The 17,478-nt window shown below is 44.0% G+C and overlaps 1 protein-coding gene across 3 annotated transcripts in view; it reads left to right on the forward strand.

The window, feature by feature from the left end:
* The window catches only part of nt5m (5',3'-nucleotidase, mitochondrial), a 40,120-nt gene extending 25,834 nt beyond the window's left edge, over window positions 1–14,286 (forward strand). Inside the window, exon 5 of one of the 3 annotated variants that reach the window (XM_079372701.1) lies at window positions 4,938–5,037. In XM_079372701.1, the coding sequence (XP_079228827.1) occupies window positions 4,938–4,954 (17 nt within the window). In that variant the 3' untranslated portion in view covers window positions 4,955–5,037. Of the gene's footprint in view, window positions 1–4,937; window positions 5,038–11,060 lie in introns of those variants that run through there. The other 2 variants (XM_079372698.1, XM_079372699.1) reach the window with 2 other exon arrangements.
* The last annotated feature ends 3,192 nt before the right edge of the window (window positions 14,287–17,478 follow it).

The following is a 17,478-nucleotide window of genomic DNA, read 5'->3' on the forward strand; positions in this document are numbered from 1 at the left end:
AGCGCACTAGAGCAGTTTATTGGGGTTCAGTGCCTCGCTCAAGGGCACCTCGGCAGTGCTTAGGAAATGCTCTGGCACCTCTCCAGCTACTAGAACTTCTGAATTATTTTGGTCCACTCCAGGACTTGAACTGACGATCCTCCGGTTCCCAACCCTAGTCCCTACGGACTGAGCTACTACTCCCCATATGTGCATTTGTCTTCCCTAAAAATAGTGTTAAGGGAATTTGTATGTTCAACTAAAATTCTACTGCCCGAATTAAAACAAATGGATATCTATCAGACACAATTAAATCAAAATGTGGGAACCCTCCACCCTTTTTCTCAAAACCTTAAACACAAATTCAAACTATTCACTAAACCCCAGACTTTTCTATCACAGTCTATTCAAGGTTCAAGGTTTACTTTATTATCAATTCCAAAATATGTCAGACATACAGTGAAATCAAAATTACGTTTCCCCCTTCCTCATGGTGCAATGTAGTCGAGATAAAACGAGGTAAAATAAGATAAATAATATTTACACTAATAAAATCTAAATGTACAATAAGTATAAAGTTAATTAAAATAGAATCTAAAACAAGATTGGAGAAAAAGTGAAACTTATGTAATGTGTAATAAATGTACAGAGTTCTTGGTGGTAACCAGTTTCAACGATCCAACAACTGTTTCAATGTTCAGTGTTCATGGGGGCAGAGGGGAGGAAGGCCAGTTCCAGCACATGCAGGTGGTGGCAGAGATAGGTCTTGTTCTCCCCATGAGCTCTTCTTGCTGTGAGCGTGGCTTTTGTAGCATGAAGAGGATCAAGTCAGACTGGAGGTCCTGGATGTCAAATGAGATGCTCAACAGCCTATTGAAAAATCTCTGTTCATGGTCCTCCTGTACAACACTTTGACTCAGTCAAAGCTGTCACCAAGTGGTGGAGTAGCGGCTTCAGGGCATGAAGACCTACGTACAAAGACTGAGGGCATTTTGTGAAGTTTTGGGGCACATATTGTTCAGTTTTTAAATAACTACAACAGTTATAGTTGTATCAAATTACTGAAATTATATGTTCGATAAGCTGAAGTGTGTTTCATATTGTTACTAACTTTGCCCCTGTATCTCTCTGATACTTTCTGTGTCCTCAGTTTTATATCAAACATTTATATATATATATATATATATAAAATATTATTTTTCTCTCCTTAACATTCTAATGGCGTTTTTATTGTGCTACTAACAATTACAGAAGATAAGCAAAATGTTTTTGGGACAGTTCAAATTCACTATGGGACGGTTCCAATTGTTTTTCGGGATGGTGGTGAGAAAAGTTAGTCTGGAGCCCTGACTGTCTGGCTGGGGAGCTGTACTGCTGCTAACCATAAGACCCTGCAGCGCACAGTGAAGGCGGCTGAACGGATCATCGGTGTCCCGCTCCACTCTCTTCTGGACCTCTACGGCACCCACCTCACTCGCAAAGCAACCAGCATTGTGAGTGACCCCACCCACCCCTCACACAGCCTCCTGCCATCGAGGAGATGATACCGCAGCCTGCGGGCCGGCTCTACCAGACTGAGAAACAGCTTCTTCCACCAAACTGTCAGGAAGCTGAACTCTCTCCCCTCTCTTCCTTCCCTTCCCTTTCCTTTGGCACCCTGTATCAGATGCTGCCACAGCACCTGGGAATTGAGGTGCCTGTAACAACGGGCAACGAAAATCTTGATCTTGGTCAAGCCACTCTCGCCTAGCTGCCTCAATTGATTCAAAGTCCTCACATGCCACAAGTAGTGGATGGAAATGTTCCATAAAGACATTCAGTTCAGCTGTGCCAAATGTTGCCAGATCAGTGGTGTTCTCTGGCCAGTTGGACAGGTCAAAGAGGGTGGAGGTTGCCTTCAAAACACCAGTCTCCAGACTCCTGAACCTCTCTGACACAAACTCACAGAAGTTGTTGGTGAGGCATACTGAACTGCTTCAGGGACTGCTGCACAAGCTTTTCCCTCCCCGTCATGGCTGCACTTGCTTCCCTGTCATTAGGGTCACTTGCATGGTTCTCAAAGTGTACCAATATGGGCCTGTAGTTCCTCATCAAGGCCTCCAATGCATGGGACATGTGTGGTAGCCAGCGAGTACCTTCAATGTTGCCTGGCCTCACAATCGATATCTCCATCGCCTTGGCAATCTCCTGAAGCTCCCGTGAGGCCTTTGCAGAGCAGGTATAGTGTTTGTGGATGGCACGTAGCGTTTGTCTGATTTATTTAAGCTGAAGAATTTCTTTAACACAGTCTAGAGCAGCTAGCTCTAGGCGATGAGCTACACACCAAATTGGGACGAGGGACGGGCACAAACGCTGGAGTCTGGCAGTCACTCCGTTATTCACACCCAGCATAACACCCAAAGCCAACCAGAAGTTTTTTCAGGTCCTCCTCTCCCACCCCTAGTGCTCCTCTTTCTGGGTTTGGTCTAACTTTTAGGGCATCTTCAGCTGACTTGTGTGGCTGCATGCTCTTTGATGCTCCTGATTCTGACCTTCTCCCCTGTCACCCCGTGGAACAGGCTGTTCCCCATGGCCTGAGCTGGACAGCTCCTGCATGTTTTGCAGTACATTAGTTGTGCAGTTTCATCATATTCAATAAATGAATAGCTCTTTTTCCAGTCAGGGAGAAATTTTCTTTTTCGTTTGGCTTCATAGCCAGAGCCGCTTTGTTTCTGAGAAGTGGAAAATACATATTTGGTCAAAACGCTGCATATGTAGAAAGATTTTACAACAATCCTTATTATTCACATATATAAACCCCATAGAAAATACAAATTCACACTAAAAGATGAGGATTCATTTTAAAGTAATCCATATATCCATTTTAACTGCTTTAAGTTTTATTTTGTAATAGACCCTTGCATTTTCTGATATAATATGGATACAGGTAAATTTGATAATTGACATGCACGGAGGTAGGTAGGTAGGTAGAGAGAGAGAGCGCACTTTAGGTGTGTGCTGTCAGGCCACTGCACAGTTTGAACTTGTTAAGGTTTGTCACAGATAAAACCTGCTCACATTGAGTTTCTTGATTCAAACAATGTCATTTTCAGGTATTTTAGGGCCAGGCATTATAACATGATCAAATGTGCCCAAACAAACAGACGTGAACTTTTCCTTCAGCGCTGCTGCGTCACGTTCTTTTACTAATAGACCTCAACTCAGTAAAACGGTTTTCATTATGAGCCTTGTAGTCTGTTCTTCTATGTGTCCTTACTATCATAATCTAACCCTGTCACTGACTTTTTATGCACCATGAATCTGTGCGAATTCCGTGGACAGAGTAATTTGAGGACGCGTCATAGCGCTGCTCTGCGGCTAAACCACAGGACCTCTGTATGATCGGGCCGCCTGTGCAACTGAGCAAATAAGACAAAACGAATACCTCTCCTTCAATCTCTTGAAAATCTAAATTCTGTATCACCTCTCTCTTTTTGTTCAGTGGCAGCCTGATTGCTTATTAAAGCAATACAAGAGCAGCTCGTGCGCTCTTTTCTCCCTGCTGAGAAATAGTTCAAAGTGCCTCTTTATTTAAAATTTCTTCTCGTCACATTGCCTTTTACGTTTAAGACCCCCAAATAACACGAATAACTAAAAGAGATCACAACTATGTAACATTGAAATCGTCTTAATAACATTATGCTTGATCTAATTCGTTAATCACAGCCAACAGTGCCTGGCTGGCATAAGTTAATGTTACTTAGCTAGGTTATGATCAGTTTCTTACTCTAACGTAACTTGAATGAATAATTGACTATTAAAAAAACAAAAGAAATGTGTCCTTACCTCAGAGTCGGGGTTTGTAAGATTAGACCATGATGCGGCAGCTGCAGTGCCCTTTCGAGGCTCGATCGGCGTAACCTTTAACCAACGTAACATACTTGTGGTGGTCCTGTCAGCAAGCTGTTTTTTAATGAGGGAATATATGGACCGGCAAGCGGCGGGAAACTTTAGAATGTTTATATTGGGTCTCACGCACAGTAACCAAAATATACATATTATAGCGCGAGGAGATGCTCTGACTTGTAGTCAGCTGGTGGTGTAGTATCTCATTTACTTAGCGGAGGTTTTGACAAATGCCCGTCCCGACGGTGTCCCGGGGGAGATTTCAGTTTGTCCCAAATACATTTTTTATCGTCCCCGGGACGACGGGATGCCATTAGTCTCGAGCCCTGCAGACAGTGATGCAGCTGGTCAGGATGCTCTCGATAGATAGATAGATAGATAGATAGATAGATAGATAGATAGATAGATAGATAGATAGATAGATAGATAGATAGATAGATAGATAGATAGATAGATAGATAGATAGATAGATAGATACTTTATTGATCCCGAGGGAAATTCAATGGTGTCTCTGTAGAAGGAGCACCTGATGGGTGGAGGTGCTCCTGCTCTCTTCAGCTTACGGGGGAAGTAGAGGCGCTGCTGGGACTTCTTGACCAGTGATGTGTTGTTGGCTGTCCAGGAGAGATCTTCACTGATGTGGACCCCAGGAACTTGGTGCTGCTCACTCTCTCCACAGCAGCACTGTCAATGGTCAGTGGGGGTTTGGGAGTGGCCCAAACTCCAGGCCCTCCGGAAGTTGACAACAACCTCCTTGGTCTTGGTATACATCCAGTGGTGCGATTGAGTTCAGACTCTGTCGTGACTGCTCCCGTACAACTAGATGTGGACCAAAATATGGAAGTTGATCTAGTAGCTGGAGAGGTTCCAGAACACCTCTCGTAAACTGCTGACATGACCTTGAGCAAGGCAATAAAGCCCACCAGCTCAGGGAGCGCCTCCAATGGGGACTGCCGCTGCACTCTGACATCTCTTCATTAATGCATGCATTAGTAGAAACCAGAATTTCACCCTCTGGAGTTTATTATTAAGTAAATAAATAAATATAACAGAGATACACTTTCACGTGTCAGACAAGCAGTTTTATTGACCTTTCATCCGACTCTCCATCGTGGCATGTGGAAATACGGCAGGACGAGGACAACAACAACAGCGCAGAGACCAGATCGAAGCGTCTCAAACCCATTGACCAACTTTTCCCAGTATACTCCTTGCAAACGTCTAATCTCGAGAAAATAAGTTGGACGACCAGACACAGAGGTTACTCCAGCCGAGCACTTCTATGTCTTCTGCTTGGACAGAATAAAAAGTCTGGTAAAACAAGAGGTGGAGGAGTCTGTTTCCTGATAAACAGCAACTGGTGTTGCCCAAAGGAGACTAAAATCCTCTCAAGTTCCTGCTTGCCCCCCTTAGAACATCTGCATATTATGTGTCACCTTTTTTTCCTTCCCCACGAGTTCACTGTAGTCATTTTGATGGTTGTGTATATCCCATCACAAGAAGACATTGACAAGCCTTTACCAATGTTACAAGACGTGACAATTGGACTACAGACCACACACTCGGACGTTGCCCTCATCGTGACTTTAACAAGGCAAATATTAAAAAAGTTCTGCCTAACATATCAAGTGTCCCACCAGGAATGACAAGACACAAGATCACTACTACACACCCTTTGAAAAGGGGTACAAAGCCATTCCTATCCCAACTTTTGGGAAATCAGGTCATACTGCCATTTTCCTAATCCTGTAGTGTAAACTGAAAATGACACAATGGTTGATAATGATGCAAGAGGTCAGACACTGGACAGCCGAATCAGAGGAGACGCTACACAATGCAGTGATATGGACACAGCTGTTCCGGGAGAGCACAGACAATGACACACAAAGTGTGTCAACGTATGTGGTTACGACCACACTGGCCACACTGATAGACAATGTTGTACCAACGGCCATGGTCAAGTCTTTTCCAAACCAAAAGCCGTGGGTCAACAAATTCATCCATACTGCCCAAATTGTCACTTATCGCCCCTAGCCCCAAGCTCTAATATGTCAACAAAGTGAGAAAGGCTTTATCACATGATCAGATTTAGTTTTTCAAAATGTATGCACATTTACTCACATTTAATTAGATCAGGGGTGGGGAACCTTTTTCATATCAAGGGCCATTTCAATTTTTATAAAGTCCTCAGAGGGCCATACTTGTTTGAACACATACCTAGAGATGCAAAAAAAAAAAGGACAAAAAATGTCGATAACCACTGTGTTACTAAGCCTCATGATTGCTGCATTTCTATGCATGTCAGGCTCACCTAGTGCGACGGCTGGAACTGTTTCTCTTTGGCGAGGCGTCTGATGTCAGCTGGCTGTGATAATGATACTACTCGAAGCTGGTTTTCCAAGTTTGGGTCAGTCAGTCTTGAGCGGAAGCGAGTCTTTGCAAGAGTCAGTTTTGAAAAGAACTGTTCACAGCGGTATGTTGTACCAAACAGAGATGCAAACTTCAGGGCATGTCTCCTTAAGATGGGAAAATCCTCAGCATGAACGTACAGTTTGTAAAACTCCAGCAGAGAGAGGTTGTTGTACTTAGCTTTGAGCTCATTGTTGTTTTGCAGCTCAATTATTTCCATTTGGAGGTTGTCTGGCACATCAGATGGTTGCACATTAAAGGTGTAGCAAACATGTCCAGTTCCTTTTGTACATTTTTCACATTGTGAAAAATTGTCATCAAATGCCTGAATAAGTTTTGCACACTCACCGGCATATTCAGTGGTAACATCAGGCTTTTGTTCTTGCAGGGTGGGAAAGTGCACAGTGTTTCCCCTTTCCAGTTGTCCTTGCCACAGCCTTAACTTTACTTCAAATGATTTCACATTTGAAAGCAGAGAGCTGATGAGCTGGTTGGGACCTTGCAGCTTGATGTTTAGTTCTGACAGGTGCTTGGTGATGACCACCATGAAGGCCAGATCACTGAGGAACTTGCCATCACTGAGCTCCATGACTGGTTTCTCCTTCATCTCCATGAAGAGTCTGACTTCTTCCTGCAGTGTATAAAACTCAGAAGGATGGCTCAGCCATCGCACTTCACAGTGATAAACCAGATCACCATAATCTGACTCAAGCTCACTGAGTAGCTCCTTGAACTGGCGGTTGTTCAGCCCTCTGCTTTTAATAAAGTTTATGGTGGACACGACTGTGTTCATCACATTTTTAAGCTTCAGGGAATTTGCACACAGACTCTCTTGATGTATGATACAGTGGCATACAACTAAATCACTTGGATCCAGACTCAGGCGGCTCAATTCTTTTTTGACTAATGCAGTCAATCCTTTTTGCACGCCAACCATTGCGGGTGCTCCATCAGTGGCGATGCTGCTCAACTTCTCAAATGGCAGTTCAAAATTGTTCATGGCCACAACAACTTGATTGAACAAATCCTCACCTTGCATGGCTTGCAAAGACAGCAACTCGGCGGTAATCCCACGCACAAAAATGGCAAACTGCGCAGTGTTTGTGATGTCTGTTGTCTCATCACAGGCCAGAGAAAAATACTCAAAGTCTCTTGCAGTGTCCTTCAGTGTTTTTTCAATATCTTTTGCCATGTCAGTAACCCTGTCTGCAACGGTTCGTCGAGACAAACTGACGCTCTGAAATAATTTCACTTAGTCGGGCGCGGCGGCTACGAGGCACTCCTTTACAAACTCTCCTTCGGCATGAGGTTTTAGCTTCGTGACTATTAATTCACTCACCACAAAACTTGCACGTGTAAAAGCTGCTTGTTGGGCATCCAAACTCCGACGAAGAGCATTAATGTTATCCAAACGCATTTGTCCTCTCAACTCGTGGAGTTTAGCATGTTTTGAGCTGTAATGGCGCTCGACATTTGCCTTTTTCATTACTGCCAGCGCCTCGCCACAAACTAGACACACTCGCTTGCCTGTCACTTCGACAAAGAAAAAATCATTTGTCCATTTTTCCTGAAATACGCAGCATTCTGCATCCACCTTCCTTTTCTTGATAGTCGCCATAGTGCATCGCTTGTCTCCGTGTCAATCACCGCCGCAGCATCACGTGCTGGATTCACTGACCCTGACGTTGGCTCGGCCATAAATAGCCGTCTGTTTTGTTTCAGAAAAATATTTTTCCCACATTTTTTACGTCTACTCAAACTATGAATATAAAATTTTATTTCGTTGCGGGCCGTTTGAAATGGTCTCGCGGGTCATATATGGCCCGGAGGTTCCCCACCCCTGAATTAGATAGTGCCTAATAAGTAATTTGCATATTAAACATAACATATTAAAACAAAAAACTTGCAATACACTTTTTTTCTCATCTTTATATAAGTAATCAACTGAGAAAATGTCATGGGGATATGTATTTTTTTTAAAAATCCCTATTCACCTGTAGTGTGTCCCTTAAAGGGATACTTCACCCATTTGCATTAAGCTTTGTATCATGAGAAACATGGTAGAAGTGTTGAAATTTTCTTTGCCTGAAACGGCCATTCCACTGACGCAAAAATTGTCATATTGCATCACTATAATGACTTTAGGCTGGCAGGGAAGAACTACATGGCTAGTTTCTCATATTTTCAACCACTGAAGCTACATACCTCTCACAGCTCAGTGGGCTGGTCCTCACTGCCAGATTCAAAACTTAACGTCGGCCATATTGCTTAGTTGGAAGCAACTGTTTGCAAACATGCTCTGAGGATAGAGCTCTAACGAAGAAACGGTCATCAGACTACAATATCCAGCTCCAGACTGCTAGTACAGCAGGTACCAAGAGACTTTTGATGCTCAGGAGGAACTAAACTTTGCTTTATTATTGTTTATTTGTATTGCTGTTATATTTATCTTCAGTTGAAAGTTTAAATTCATGTTGGTTGTAGTTTATTTTGTGGTTGTTCCAAGTATATATTGTATTAGATAAAGCTATTTGAGTTACTAAGCTACTCTTGCCTCAGATCAGGGGTCAGGGAACCTTTTTTGCTGAGAGAGACAAAAAAAGTCATATTTTAAAATATATTTCTGTGAGAACTATACTATATTTTTTTACTCTGAATACAACTAAATGTCTGAATTTCTAAACAAGACCAACCATTTCAGAGTATTATAAGTCACTGAATGTATTAATGTTGTTATACTGAAGCTACAACAACATTATAAAATAGCCTACTTACCATTAATGCGACTTCTGGTGCTGCATGGTTTTGCTGATGACTTGCTTGCACTCTGTTTAGTAGCTCTTGGCAGGCCTTTTTCCTGCTGTCCCCCGCTGGATATTTTGATGCAAACGTGGCATGGCGTGTGTCAAAGTGTTGCTGACTGTTTCATCTATGAAATTTTATCACTGCATATTATGCACACTGCGGTCCCTGCTCTCTCCACAAATGCAAATTCCTCTGTCCATTCATGCTGAAATGTACGGTACTCTTTTTACCATCTTCTTCTTTCGGGTTTTCTCTGCATAAAGCAGCAAGCTGACCTACTGATTAAAAAGGCAGGAAGTGTAGTCTAGCTATTTACCGCATATAATTAAATAAAAATAGACATGTCTGACCCCACCTTGCGATTGGCTCCAGACCAGCCCAACTCTGAACAAGTGCGGTAGAAAACGATAATAATTTATGGTGTTTTTTTATATTTTTTGAAGACTTTGATTTCTGTAATGTTTTTATTTCTGAGTTATTTTCTATTTCAGTGTATGTTTCCAACACAATAACCTGAAATATTTTCTCATAATACTGTGAAACACTGTCCATGAGCATACCGGAGTAGAAAGAACAAAACTCATAATACTTTCTTAATAACACAAGGTACTATTGAAACAGAAGAGGATGGCTAACTTGTCACTGTTGTTTTTTGTTTTTTTCCTTTCTGAAATAAATAAACAATACCTACATAAACAATCATAAGACAAGACAATCCCAAGACAATCATCACAGATTTAGATTTACTCAATAAATTCATAATAATTTCCATAACTTTTTCTTTATACATTCTTTTGAATATATTAATAGCAGCATTGTGAGTGTTTATGTTTTCTTGGTGATATTTCCATACAATTATATAAAGCACACAGACCTTTTAAAACCAACGTTTCAGCCACTACCGTGAAAAGCTGAAGCTAAATTTTGTACCCTAACAAGCTCAAGTGCTCTGACACTGAGATGGTTGGTGCTGCCATCAATGGAAGAGCTCAATACCCGACACATTTTCTGGAAAACTAAACACAGAATAGGCATAACCATATAGACATGTTGTTCAAAACCCAATATACTATCAAAAGATTATTTTGTTATCAGTCAGTCACAGTGAGTAAGACACGTGCTCTTTATTGCAGTTGTATTTGAAAAAAGCTTTTTACTCAAGATCAGTGTTTTGGAGTGTAAAATCTAGATATGATCGAATTTGCCCAGTTTAATGAATCAAGAACATTATAGTCCAGTCCTCCTCTTTACGTGTGTTTTGTCTTTTCTTGAGAGGTCCATGCGTAACTGGTACAAGTACATATCCTCTTTAAAGAATAAAACTTAGTAAATAATCAGGCAACACTGAAATACTAAATGAACAACTGACACATCAGCTGCACACAGACAATACACTGATAGTTAAAGGAAAGCAGGCAGTCACAACTAAGAAAAATGTAAGATCACATGCCACACTGCCTAATTAAGGTCCCAATTGAAAGTGAAACTAAATGTCCATAATTATGCCTTAATATAAATGTTCACTAAGGTTGTGCTGTGCTATGCTATGCCTAAACACAATTGCAGCGTGTCTGTGTAGGTTCTCAGTCATCCAGGTCATTGTATATTTGAAGCATGGTCCAAAAGAAACCGGACTGGTTGAAGATCTTGAAGACGTTTCTCCTCTCCTCCTAAAGCTTCTACACTTCTAGATAGATACAAATGCGGCTTCATCATTTAAGTGGCTGGCCTTTTTTCATAATCAATTGTCTGACTCAGCAGCTTCAACTATGTTAAGAACAATAAAAAACCTGGGTAATACAAGTAACCAACTAGATATTGCTATGCAGACTCAATGAGGTACCTGTAATGCAAATTAATCCTATAGCATGTAATAACATTATTAAACAACAGTGTGGATCACTTCATAAAAGGTTTACGAAGTTAACCTGTCAAAATAAAGACGCTTGTCACTTGTGTAAAGTTATATTTCTCCTAATCAGGTGTGGAGCCCAAACCAACGTGGGAACACATATTGTTCACTGCCTGCCACAACAAACATCTTTCCATCAGCTCCTCTCAGAGACGATTGCTGTCTTGGTTTGATGACTGGAGGTCCATCCTTACCAGCAAAAGGCAGTGAAAATCTCTTTTTCCCACCAGCCCAACAACATCAGCAACAGGTGATTGTCAAGACTTTGTACGTATTGTTGTCGTACCAGAATTCATTACATAAGAGAAAGACATTTAAATGTTTCAAGGGAAGTCAATGAGTCAGTGAGTCATGATTTATTCCAAACAAAATGGCAGTTGTTACCATACTAAATCATAAGCTCCACTTTATTTTTTTCTTTACTAATAAAGATGTCCCTCACCTTTTTTACACACTAACTTACTTGGAAAATATTCTCCATAGAAATAAATGAAAGTAGACAAATAACATTCAGTAACACACAGCTCAAACACATTCAAAACAATTTGGCAATGTACTGTAGATCAGGGTTTCTTAACCCTTCGAAGGGCCGCGAGCGCCACCTCCAGGGCCGCGAGGGGATAATATGTTTGCATCTGTGGGCCGTAGGGGGTGCGAGGTGAAGAAGTTGTCGCAGGTCATGCTGTGGGCCCCGCTCGACAGCCCCTCAGGTCCAGCACGATCCGAGCGGCCCGGTTCCCCTCCTCCTCCTCCTCCTCCTCGTCCTCCTCCCCCTCCCCCCGCCCGCGTACACCCGCGTACACCCGCATCTTCCACGCGTAGCTGGATCGGGCGTCGCAGGCCACCCACGTCTTGATGCCGTACTTGGCCGGCTTGCTGGGCATGTACTGCCGGAAGGGACAGTGGCCAGTACAGGAGCGGCAGGCGCTCCGTCCACTTGTCCCACACCTCCCTCACGGGGTCCAGCCGGCTGGCGGGCCGCCTCCTCGCCCGGTCGTCGAACCGCAGCAGCGAGGAGAGGGCGCTTCAGGGACATGGCGCCCCACAGGCTGACGGCGGCCTCGTCCCGGGACCTGTACACGCCCGCCAGGATCAGCAGGCCCACGTAGGCGCGCAGCTCGTTGTCACTCACGTGCGGGGGGGCCTCCTCCTCCTCCCCCCGCGCTCCTCCTCCTCCTCGTCCTCGCCGCCGTGGTCCTCCGGTATGCCTCCAGGTTCGTCATCCGCAGGACCAAGTCTCGTATCTCCCACGTGAAAAAAAGGAGGAAGGTCGAGACGATGTCCGCGGCCCCCGACGCCGCCAGCCGAGTGGGACCCCTGCGGGCTTCCTTACGGAGGTGCGGCGGCGGAGGGGGGGACCGACGACCACAGGATCGTCCTGTCTTTGGACGGGAACGTGCGTCCAACCGGGGGCGCCTCCGCTTCTTCTTATTCCTCCTCATCTTCCTCCTCCTCATCTTCCTCCTCATCCTCGACCTCGTCTTCCTCCTCGTCCTCTCCCTCCTCATCTTCCTCCTTGTCCTCGTCCTCTCCCTCGTCCTCGACCTCCTCATCTTCCTCCTCGTCCTCGACCTCTCCCTCCTCTCCCTCGACCTCCTCATCTTCCTCCTCGTCCTCTCCCTCCCCGTCCTCTCCCTCGTCCTCTCCCTCCCCATCCTCTCCCCCGTCCTCTCCCTCTTCCCCACCGTCCTCCCCCTCGAGGGCCGGGAGGCACCTGTCCCGGGTGGGGGCCGTGCTGACGGTCTCGCGGCGTGACGCGTTGCTTACGCGTCATGATGCTACTTGTTGTATTGTTTTGAGGGATTTTTTTTTATTACCTTCATTTCATTGGATTTATTAGTATTTCTCCTATACATTTTTATATTTATATTTTTATATATATATAAAAAATCACAAAAATTCAGAGTCGCAAAAATTTACAGACGCTCCTTGTCGAGGGGTACCCCTGGGCCTGTGAACCGACGCCGCTCCAATAGAGACGAGGATCATCTCCCTCTTCTTCTCCGTATGTGGCGTTTATGAAGGCGATAACTACATGAACTTCGCCGCTGCGATGGTGACGGGTATGACGGCGAAAAAAAGACAGTCCCGCAAATTTCAGAGTCGCAACATTTTATATCACTTCTCGTGTCGGGGCGCCCCGCGACATCCCAACCACCGCCGTTTCAATAGAGACGAGGATCCTCTCCTTCTTCTTTGCCGTTTAGATGGCGATGCCTATCTGAACTTCGCCACGGTGACGGGTGTCCGACACACACGAAAAAAAAGACAGTCCCCCAAATCGCAACATTTTATTTTACTTCTCGGTGTCGGGGCGCCCCGCGACATCCCAACCGCCGCCGCTACAATAGAGACGAGGATCCCCTCCTTCTTCTTCGCCGTTTAGACGGCGATGCCTATCTGAACTTCGCCACGGTGACGAGTGTCCGATACACGCGAACAAAAGACAGTCCCACAAATTTCAGAGTCGCAACAAAATGTGGGGGGGGGGGGGGGGCGCCCCGCGACATCCCAGTCTATATATCTATGTATATCAGCGGGAAGAGCCGGGAAAGAAAGACACAGAAACAAAGGAAAAACGCAAGTTTTTTTGTTTTTTTTAACCCGCCTTCACGCTAAGGACACCGCGAGGGTTATAGAACATCAAAAGTGAAAGAAAATGTCTTTGTGTGATAAAAGTGTCTGTTGTGACTTCATTTTGTCACGTTCAAGTCAGACTAACTGTTTTACTAAAGAAATGTGTGCAACTACATTAAAGAACATCAACAGTGAAAGAAAATGTCTTTGTGTGATGTAAAGTCTCTGTTGTCTGCTGTGTGTTCTTCATGTCACTCAAAGTGATGTTCAAGTCAGACGAGCTGTATTTGTAAAGAAATGTGTGCAACTACATGAAAGAACATCAAAAGTGAAAGAAAACGTTGCAAATGAAGTGTCTGTCTGTTGTGTGTTCATCATGTCACTCAAAGTGAAATTCAAGTCAAAATGACTGCATTAGTAAAGAAATGTTTGCAACGACAAAGAAAACGTTGTGTCATAAAAGTGTCTGTTATCTGTTGTGTGTTCATCATGTCACTCAAAGTGATGTTCATGTCAGACTAACTGTATTAGGAAAGAAATGTGTGCAACTACATTAAAGAACATCAAAAGTGAAACGTCTTTGTGTGATATAAAATGTCACTTATATTGTTCTGAATACATTTTGTCACTCAAAGTGTTGTTTAGGTAAGACAATCTGTATTAGTAAAGAAATGTGTGCAGCTACATTAAAGATCATCAAAAGTAAAACAAAATGTCGTTGCCACTTCTTACGGCTGGCTCGGATGCCGGACATAATCAGGGACACAACACAAAGGGTTTAAGTTCTTAAGTTTTAGTTTATTTGACAATTAAACAAGAAGTACCTGCAAGAACCAGGAAACAACTACGGAGGTGCTGCTGCTGTGAAGCTGGGAGAGAGAGTGGTTAGTTCAGGAGGCTTGCCTATATAGACTCAGCCTAATTGTCTACAGGTGCTAGCAGTCAGGTGAATCACCACCAGTCATCTGAGGGAGCACCAACATAAATGCACAACAGTGATGTAACACTCCCCTCCATAAAGATGGCACATAATCACAGTATAATACCAACTCATAATAATAATGTGACGTCATTCAAAAACACGGGACAGAGCGTCAGCAACAACATTTTCCTTGCCTTTCTTATGGCGAATCTCCAAATTATAACTCTGAGCTATGTTGGCCCAACGCATTAGCCTCTGAATGTTATACATACGACTCAAAAACAACAAAGGGTTGTGGTCGGTGTAGACAACAACAGGCTGCAAGGAGGAACCAACATACACCTCAAAATGCTGCAAAAAGCCCATAGCAAAGCTAGGGTCTCCTTCTCGATAGTGCTGTAGTTCTGCTGAGCAGGGGGAAAACTTCTTTGAAAAGTAACACACAGAGTGTGGTCTGAACTTCGCCGCTGTGATGGTGTCGGCTCCTCCTGAATTAGAACACCACCCGCATCCACCTCAAGCTTGAACGGAACAGCAAAATTTGGGGCAGCAAGGACTGGTGAGTTGCACAGGACAGCTTTAACAGCTTTAAAAGCCTGCTCACATCTGGAATCTCTGGTCGGACTGACAAGGTCAGTCAGTGGAGCAACAATGATAGAAAAGTTACGACAAAAAGCTCTATAATAACCCGCTAATCCCAGGAAAGTAGTGGGTACTGAGCGACAGCACTGATCTTGGCTGCAATAGGGCGAACCTGTCCCTGACCTACTTCTTTGCCAAGGTAAGTAATGGTAGCCTTAGCAAATTCACATTTATTCAGGTTCAGAGTTAACGAAGCCTGTTCAAAGCGTTCAAAAACAGTGCGCAAAGTGTCCATGTGACTCTCCCAGTCAGGTGAGTACACAACATCATCTAAATAGGGATCACAATTAGGTACACCAGACAACACTGTCCACATAAGTCGTTGAAAGGTGGCAGGGGCATTACACATGCCTAATGCCATGACAGTGTACTGAAGGAAATTATCAGGGGTGACAAAAGCAGAGATGTCGGATGCTTTCGGGGTTAATGGAATATATATATAATATCCCTTCAACAAGTCCAGCTTTGTCACAAAACACGCCGACCCTACTTTGTCAATACAGTCTTCAACACGGGGAAGGAGTCAACCTTGGTAACACTATTAACCTTCCTGTAGTCTGTGCAGAACCTAGGAGTTGTGTCAGCTTTTGGAACAAGTAGACAAGGTGAACTCCATGAGCTACTGCTGGGAACTGCAAGACCATTGGTAAGCAAATACTCCACCTCCCTCTTCATGACCTAGGGTTAACACGATAAGGATGTTGTTTGATAGGAGTGATGTATGACATTGATGTAGGTGATAACCTACATCAATGTCATGTTGCAGGACATTCGTGCGAGTGGGCACATCTGAAAACAATGCCGGATGGCTATGTATCAGTTGACAAACATCCATCCTTTTAGATGCAGGGAGACAAGACACATGAGCCTCTAAGTTTTCCAAAAACTGGGAGTTCTGAAGCCAAGCCAATCATCTGCAGGACAAGTGGTGACAACTGAAACTGAACCAACACAACTGACTTCTTTCAAGGGGTTTCGTCCCCCTGGGGAACGAACAGCAGAGGACTTCAACATGTTAACATGACACAAGACTTACGCCTTCTGTCTGGAGTACCAACAACATAATCAGTGTCACTCAGCTTCTTTTCAACACATAAGGCCCAGAAAACCTGGCTTGCAATACTGACCCAGGTACTGGCAGGAGAACCAGTACTAAGTCACCCAGATGAAAAGAGCGCCTAGCAGCGTCTTTGTGGAATTGCTGTTTCATCTTAACTTGAGAGTCTGCCATGGCCAGTTTAGCTGCTCCACAGGCATTGTGGAGACGTTCTCGGAAGGAACTTACAAAATCAAGAAGATTTACCTTGGGTGGGGACTCTGACATAAGTTGCTCACGAAGCAACTTCAAAGGTCACCTGACTGTGTGACCAAAAACCAACTCGGCAGGGCTGAACCCCAGTGACTCCTGCACAGTTTCACGGATTGCAAACAACACTAATGGAACACCCTCATCCCACTCAGGACCATGTTCAAGCCAGGAAGTGTGGAGCATAGACTTAAGGGTCTGGTGGAAACGCTCCAGCGTCCCCTGGCTCTCAGGGTGATAAGCACTAGACACCTGATGCTTTACATTCAGAACCTCTAAAACCTGATTAAACACCTTGGACATGAAATGACTCCCTTGATCTGTCTGAATGACTTTTGGTAAACCAAAGGTAGTACAGAATTTCACAAGCTCCCGCACAACGGCTCTAGCCTTGAGTGAACGCAGGGGAATTCAAGGTTCAAGGTTGTTTATTTGTCAAATATGCTCCATGTTAAACATACAGCACAGATGAAATTGCAATCCCCCCAACCCCCAGTGTAAACCTGCAGTGCATAAAAAGAGCACTAAGAAAACTAGCAATAAAAAAAACAATACTATAAAACAAATAACTTAACTAAAGACATTTAGGACAACAAATAACGAACGACAGACAATCGACAGACAAGGGCACTTGTGAGTATTTCACCATGAGGTAGTATGTGGATAAATTAAAGTATTAACAATATAAACAGAGTGCAGATTAAGTTAAAAAGTGAGGTAGTGCGTTGTAAAGTAGCAAATAGTGCAAATAGTGCAGATAGTGCAAATAGCATAAACAATATACGGCTGTGCAGAGTTTTTAGAGTGCCTGAATTAGTGGAGCACGCGGGGGGTGGAGGTGGAGGGGGGTGATGTCAGATGTTGTAGGGGCAGACTGTGGCAGGAGGCAGAGGGGGGAAGGAGGGCAAAGGGGGGGAGGAGGCAGAGGGGGGGAGGAGGCAGAGGGGGGAAGGAGGCAGAGGGGGGGAAGGAGGGCAGAGGGGACGAATGGGGAGGAGAGCAGGGAGGGAGTTGAGTCTCCTGACTGCCTGGTGGAATAAA

Source organism: Symphodus melops, assembly GCF_947650265.1.
Source record: "Symphodus melops genome assembly, chromosome: 21".
NCBI classification, from domain to species: domain Eukaryota; kingdom Metazoa; phylum Chordata; class Actinopteri; order Labriformes; family Labridae; genus Symphodus; species Symphodus melops.